The sequence below is a fragment of the Bos mutus genome, chromosome 1, assembly GCF_027580195.1.
Source record: "Bos mutus isolate GX-2022 chromosome 1, NWIPB_WYAK_1.1, whole genome shotgun sequence".
Lineage (NCBI taxonomy): Eukaryota > Metazoa > Chordata > Mammalia > Artiodactyla > Bovidae > Bos > Bos mutus.
In genome coordinates this window covers 81785939-81792375 of record NC_091617.1, presented here as the reverse complement: position 1 = coordinate 81792375, position 6437 = coordinate 81785939, and the positions used below count along the sequence as shown (strand labels likewise).

The window sequence follows — 6437 nt, the reverse complement described above, 5'->3', positions numbered from 1 at the left end:
CTGCCCTGTGACTTGCCAGACCCCTGCCCCACTTCCATTCCTTCCCTTGTTCCCCTTCTTTGCTTTAAGCCCTATTCCACTGTTTCCAGGGCTCGTCTCCACATTCATGCACCATACTTCTTTAGGGAGTGTCCTGTGATGTTTCAGAGAACAATGTACAGCCCATCTTGCCCTCCATCTGCAAATGCATATCCCTCTCTGTGCTTCATAGAGCCTTTCTGTCTTTGAGTCCAGCACCTCTGACTGTGTGGGTGTGGCAGAATTGCAGCTGCTTCATTGTGTGGGCACTTTTCTCTGTGGTCCTTTCTCTACCACTGTGGTCAGCACCTCCTCCCTTTTTCCTGCCTCTTCAGACTTCCAAATGCTGGCTTTGTCATCTCACATAAGCAGACACGCGCTGTCAAGAGCAGTTTTCTAGTTTACCCAGAGATAAGTATTTTTATATAGTTTGCTTTCATATATTTCACTGAGGATGTGAAGTTATTAACACCTCCTGCTTCTGGGAGGAGCTCAGTGAGTACAGTGGCTGAAAGTTCTGCAGGTTCCAGGAGCTGGCGTTCTCAGATTCCCTCTCAGCTTGGAGTCCCTGCATCTTCAGAACTGCTGAAGTCATTTGTGCCCCAAGTTTCATGGTGGTCCTTGCCTTCTGCTCCCATCAACTGAAATCTGGGCCTTTTCTTTGATCTCACCCCAGAATCACTCACACAAGACATGTTTATGTGTATCATAGACTTTATTGAAAGACTCTACATAAGCAATGGAGTTTTATGTCGTAGCAAAAACCAAACAACCTAAAATTATACAGATATAATCCTCATTTCTTACACCCACCTTTGGGAATCCCTCCCTCGCCAGACCTTGAGCCCTGCTAACCTGATTGCTGCCCTATCCCCTCATCCCTCATTCCCTCAGGCAGAAGTAGCCTCATCCACTTTAGATGAGAAAACAGTAACAACAAAACCAGCTCTTCTTCCTGCCCCACTTAGTATGCATATGAGTAAAAGACCAAACAAAAACCACCACAATATTGTAATTAGCCTTCAATTAAATTAAATTAATAATTAAAAAGAAATGAAGAAGCAGAAGCCCTCACCACAATGGAAAAACAGAGCTCTCTCCCTGGGACACATTTTACTACTTCAGCTGCAGGTCCACGCAGCTCACACACCAAGCCAGCTCTGCCCTGGACATACAGAGCCCTGCCATGTCCCCAGACACCCTCCATTTTCTTCTATTTCCTCATTTCTTCTCTTCCTCTTGGATCCCAAAAGCTGTCAGAGGAAACCATTACTCCTATTCTCACTTCATGTGAATCCATGATAAGGAACCACACTGGCTAGCAGGAGAGAGACAGGTCTGGAGAGAAGAGGGTGGTAGACAGAAGTAATCTTTGTTCATTTCAGATCAAGGAATGGGACCCCTGCAATGAAAAGCCACAATGCAGAGCCCAGGATGTTCCTGCACGAGGCACACAGCGGGCATCCTCATTACAAAGGGTGAGGTACCAAGATATATTCTATGCCTAAACACCCCCGTCTAGTTGTGGGGCCCCTGCCCTGAACTTCTCAGGCTCTTCGCTGCCCTCATGTAGGGGGCATGGCTGGTACTTGGCACCTGGGACCCTTTTCCAGGAGGAGAAGCGATGGTGCCAGAGGCTGCAGAGGCCATAGATGGCAGCCAGCAGGACAGCCCCCAAGCCCAGGTGCCAGCAGAAGAAGGTGGTGACAAAGGCGAGCTCCACAGGGTCGTCCCTGCTCCAGGGCTGTCCGGAGGGAGGCGCATACATCAGGACGCTTAGATGTAGCAGCCAGTTGCTGAGCACCAGCCCCATCCAGGCCTTGAGCACCCAGAGGGAGGGCTGGTCGGGGACCCAGACCTCGATGATAAGCACTAAGCCGACCAGGAAGACAGGCAGCATGAACAGGGCGTGCACGCGGCTCTCCAGGGTGCTCTTGTTCTCAATGTGGTTTATCAGCAGCAGCACCAGCACGCAGAAGGCCAGCGCCTCCGCCGCTCGCTCCAGCTTCATGTTCTGCCGCGCCTGGCACACCTGGCTCACGATATCCACCACTCCACTGAAGAGGAAGAACCCGTACATGGTGATGTGCTGCCAGGTGTCCTGGAACACAAACGGCCGCTTCGGGTCCTCCCAGTCCACCATCACCATCCGGTTTGTTCCCGGTGGGTAGAAGAGCTCGGGCAAGATAACGATCAGGGAGAAGACCACCTTCACCACTGCTTCCACAGAAACCAGCTGCCACCACCGGTGCCCTCGCTTGTCTCTTGGGGGCAGAGGAGATTTGAGGAACCTCTGTCCCCGTAGCAGAGCCAAGGACACCAGCACCGAGTAGTAGAGCACTACGATGAGGAACAGCAGCCCTGCAATCAGGTGTCCCCCGAGGGTCCCCATGGTCTGGGTGTGTGCGGCAGGGACACTGGCTGGAGATGAGCAGCGACCTCACGGGCGCTTCTCAGGAGCAAGAGTGGCTGCTTTTGAGCGATGGGGAGATTCTCCTGATCTGGCCGCACCTGTGCTCCCACACAGGGGAAGGTGCCCAAAGCCTCTGAGTCACTCCTGGGTGGAAGTGGCTCTTTTGGAGGCGTGATGGTGCATGTGGGTTGCGCCTCACTCTGTTCCTTGCTTAGATTCTAGGCCTGGGATTTTAACCTTTGCCCCTCACTGTTGGCACGGGTCTGCCCTTTCTCTCCCAGCCTCTGCCCCACCGTTTCACAAGGAGAGGGGAGGGAGACAGTGGGGTGTGCCAGCCAAGAGGGATGGCGGCTGACTCCCTTTTACTGACTGTTTCTTGGTGCCAGGCATGTTACATTTTTTTTCCTCAGTTAAATCTGTCAACAATTCTTTGAGAAAGTTATTACTAAACAAACTTTACAGGTGACATGAAGGCTCAGAGTGGGGAAGGGACCCAGCAGCCAACACAGCAGAGTCAGGATGGGACTGGATCCACTCGTTTATCTGCATTGTGACTGAATCGCGGCTCCAACATTTGCAACTCACAGAACGATAAGCAAGTTACTGTCTTCTGGAGCCTCAGTTTCCTGATCTGTAGAATGGGAATAATAATTCCTTTCTGGGTTTCTTATGAGGATTAAATGCAGACATATTTCATTGTGCTTTGCTTTATTGAGGTTTTGCATATATTATGTTTTTTAAACAAACGAAAGATTTATGGTAACCCTGAGTCAAGCAAATCTATTGATGTCATTTTTCCAACAACATTTGCTCCCTTCTTGCCTCTGTGTCACATTTGGGTTGTTTTCACAATATTTCAATTTTTTTGTTATTATTATATCGTTATGATGGCCTGTGATCACTGATCTTTGACGTTGCTATTGTAATTGTTTTTCTTAAAGTAATAAAATACTTTTTAATTAGGGTATGCGTATTGTTGTTTTAGACACAATGTTATTGCACACTTAATAGACCATAATATATAGTGTAAATATAACTTTTTTTACATGCACTGAGAAACAAACAAAAACCCATGACATTTTATTTATTGTGATGATCTGGAACTAGACCTGCAATATCTCTGAGGTATCCATGTAGAACAATGTATGTAGAGTGTCTGATCTATAGTAAATACTCAAAAAATGACAGGATTATTAGTAACTTTACTAGAGTTGTTACTAATATTTCTTGCAAAATTCCCATGATGCTGAAGTTATTGGAGTATTTCTATGAATGATACCAAAGTAGGAATCATAAAGAAGAAAGTAAAAAACTTAATTATTTTTAAAAATTTGAAGGTTTTTTTAATAGAATTTCAACATCAGAATTAATAATTTATGTATTAAAATTACTGTTAGAAAACCAATTTTGAGAGGAAAAACAAACTAAAAATTTTCTCTATGTGTCACAAAGTGTTAGTCTTCTTACAATATAATAGGCTTTTATAAATCAAGAAGTTAAAAATGAATACCTTAATAGGAAAATGGGCAAAGGACATAAAGTGATTATTCATCTAAGAAAAACTATAAATTAACAAAAACTATAAATTTAACAAACCTATGAAATGCAAGAAAATGAATCTCACTGGTAAATAAGCAAATAATAATAAAAATCAACATGGTACTTGTTGTGGACTGAAAGTTTGTCTCCCACAGGATTCATGTTGATGCTCTAGTCTCCAGAGTGATAGTGTTTGGAGGCGGGGTCTTTGGGAATGATTAGGTTTAGATCAAGTCATAAGAGTGGGGCCCTTGTGATGACATTCATTTCCTTACAGAAAGAGGAAGAGAAACAAAGATCTCTCAGAAGAGTGTGAATTCTGTTGTTGTTGGGCAGAGTGTTCATATATATTTCATCTATTTGGTTTATTGTGTTGTTCAAGTCCTCTGCTTCCTTACCTATCCTGTGTCTGGTGTTTCTCTCCATATGCATGCACTGAGGAAAAGCCACATGAGCACACACCCAGCAGGTAGCTGTCTTTAAGTCAGGAAAAAAGCTTTCATCAGAACCCAACCATCTGGACTTCCCTGTCAGTCCAGTGGTTAAGACTCCCCTCCACCAAAAAAAAAAAAAAAGAAGAAGAAGAAGAACCCAACCATCTTGGCACGCTGATCTCAGATTTATAGCCTATAAAACATGAAAAATGAATATTTGTGATTTAAGTCACCCAGCGAGCAGATTGAGCTAAGGCAGAATTTTGGTACTGTGAGGTGAGATGCTGCTGTAACACCTAAGATTGTGGAAGCAGCTTTGCCACTGGATAATTGGGAGAGTCTGGAGGTACCTGCTAGAAAATTCTAGGTCAAGAGTGCCATGAAGGGACAGTTAAAAATAATTCAGTTGATGACCTAGAAGGAAAAAAGGACAACTATAGAAAAAGTGTCCCTTTCCTTAGAGAATGTCTAAATGTCACCAACAGGATGTTGGTGGAAATATGGGCTATAAAGCCCTTTCCAGTGAGGTCTCAGATGGACATGAGAAACATGTTAGAAGACATGTTGAAAAGGTGGTACTTATAAAAGTGGCAAAGATCTCGGCTCAGTTATGTTCATGTTCTAGTGTTTTGTGGAAGGTAGAATTTGTGAGAAAAGAAATTGCCTACTTAACTGGGGAGTTGTTGTACCAAGTTGTATCTGACTGTGACCCCATGGACTGCAGAACACCAGGCTTTCCTGTCCTTTACTATCTCCCTAAGTTTGCTCAAACTCATGTGCATTGAGTCAGTGATGCCATCCAACCATCTCATCCTGTGTCGCCCTCTTCTCTTCCTGCCCTCAATGTTTCCCAGCTTCAGGGTCTTTTCCAGTGAGTCAGCTCTTCACATCAGGTGGCCAAAGTATTGGAGCTTCGGCTTCAACATCAATCCTTCCAGTGAATATTCAGGGTTGATTTCCTTTAGGATTGACTGGTTTAATCTCCTTGCAGTCCAAGGGCCTCTCAGGAGTCTTTTCCAGCACCCCAGTTCAGCCTTCTTTATGGTTCAACTCTCAAATCCATACATGACAAATCCAAAGCATGAAAAACCATTGCTTTGACTATACAGACCATCACCAAAGCGATGCCTCAGCTTTTTAACACACTGTCTAGATTTGTCATAGCTTTCCTTCAAAGGAGCAAGCGTCTTTTAATTTCATGGCTGCAGTCATTGTCCATAGTGATTTTGGAACCCCAAAAAGTAAAGCCTGTCACTGCATTCACTTTTTCCCCTTCTATTTGCCGTTAAATGATGGGACTGTGAATGCGAATGTGAAAGTCACTCAGTTGTGTCCGACTCTGTGACCCCATGGACTGCAGTCCATGGAGTTCTCCAGGCCAGAATACTGAAGTGGGTAGCCTTTCCCTTCTCCATGGGACCTTCCCAACCCAGGGATTGAACTCAGGTCTCCTGCATTGCAGGCAAATTCTTTACTGCTGAGCTACCAGGAAACCCCAAATGATGGGACTGGATGCCATTAACTGAAGAGATTACTAAGCAAAGTGTTGAAAGAGAGGTTTGGTGCCTCCAAATTGATTATTGTTATTGTTTAGTCATGAAGTCGTATCCGACTCTTTGTGACTCCATGGATTGTAGCCTCCGTGGACTAGGCTCCTCTAACCACAGGATTTCCCAGGCAAGAACACTGGAGTGGGTTGCCATTTCCTTCTCCAATCGCTTATAGTAAAATGCAAAAAGAGAGGAATGCATTGAAGAAGTAATTGTCAAGCAAAAAAGATCTTAAACTTAAGGATTTGAAAATTCTCAGCCTATCCATATTGCAAAAAATGAAAGAGATGTTCTGAAGAGAACAGGAAGTTGTGGCTCAACAACCTCTTGATAACGGGATTAGCATGGGGTGAGACTACAGACCTGATTAGCCACCCCATCAGCAACACTGCCAGTTTCAACCGAAGGGAGTGGAGCTGAGACTAAATGAGGGAAGGCTATTTGGCTTCTTTGGTCCTACAGGCAGCACTGGATGGTAAAGCT

At 44.8% G+C, this 6437-nt stretch overlaps 1 protein-coding gene across 1 annotated transcript; it reads right to left on the bottom strand.

The window, feature by feature from the left end:
- Positions 1 to 1407: 1407 nt before the first annotated feature.
- LOC102274731 (transmembrane epididymal protein 1A) lies at positions 1408 to 2410 on the bottom strand. The gene has a single exon (XM_005909501.2). The coding sequence runs from the start codon at positions 2408 to 2410 to the stop codon at positions 1523 to 1525; it is 888 nt and encodes a 295-aa protein (XP_005909563.2). The 3' UTR covers positions 1408 to 1522.
- Between the last annotated feature and the right edge of the window lie 4027 nt (positions 2411 to 6437).

Excerpts from the sequence above, each read along its gene's own strand:
- LOC102274731 (XM_005909501.2), bottom strand. The coding sequence starts at position 2,410 with ATGGGGACCCTCGGGGGACACCTGATTGCAGGGCTGCTGTTCCTCATC.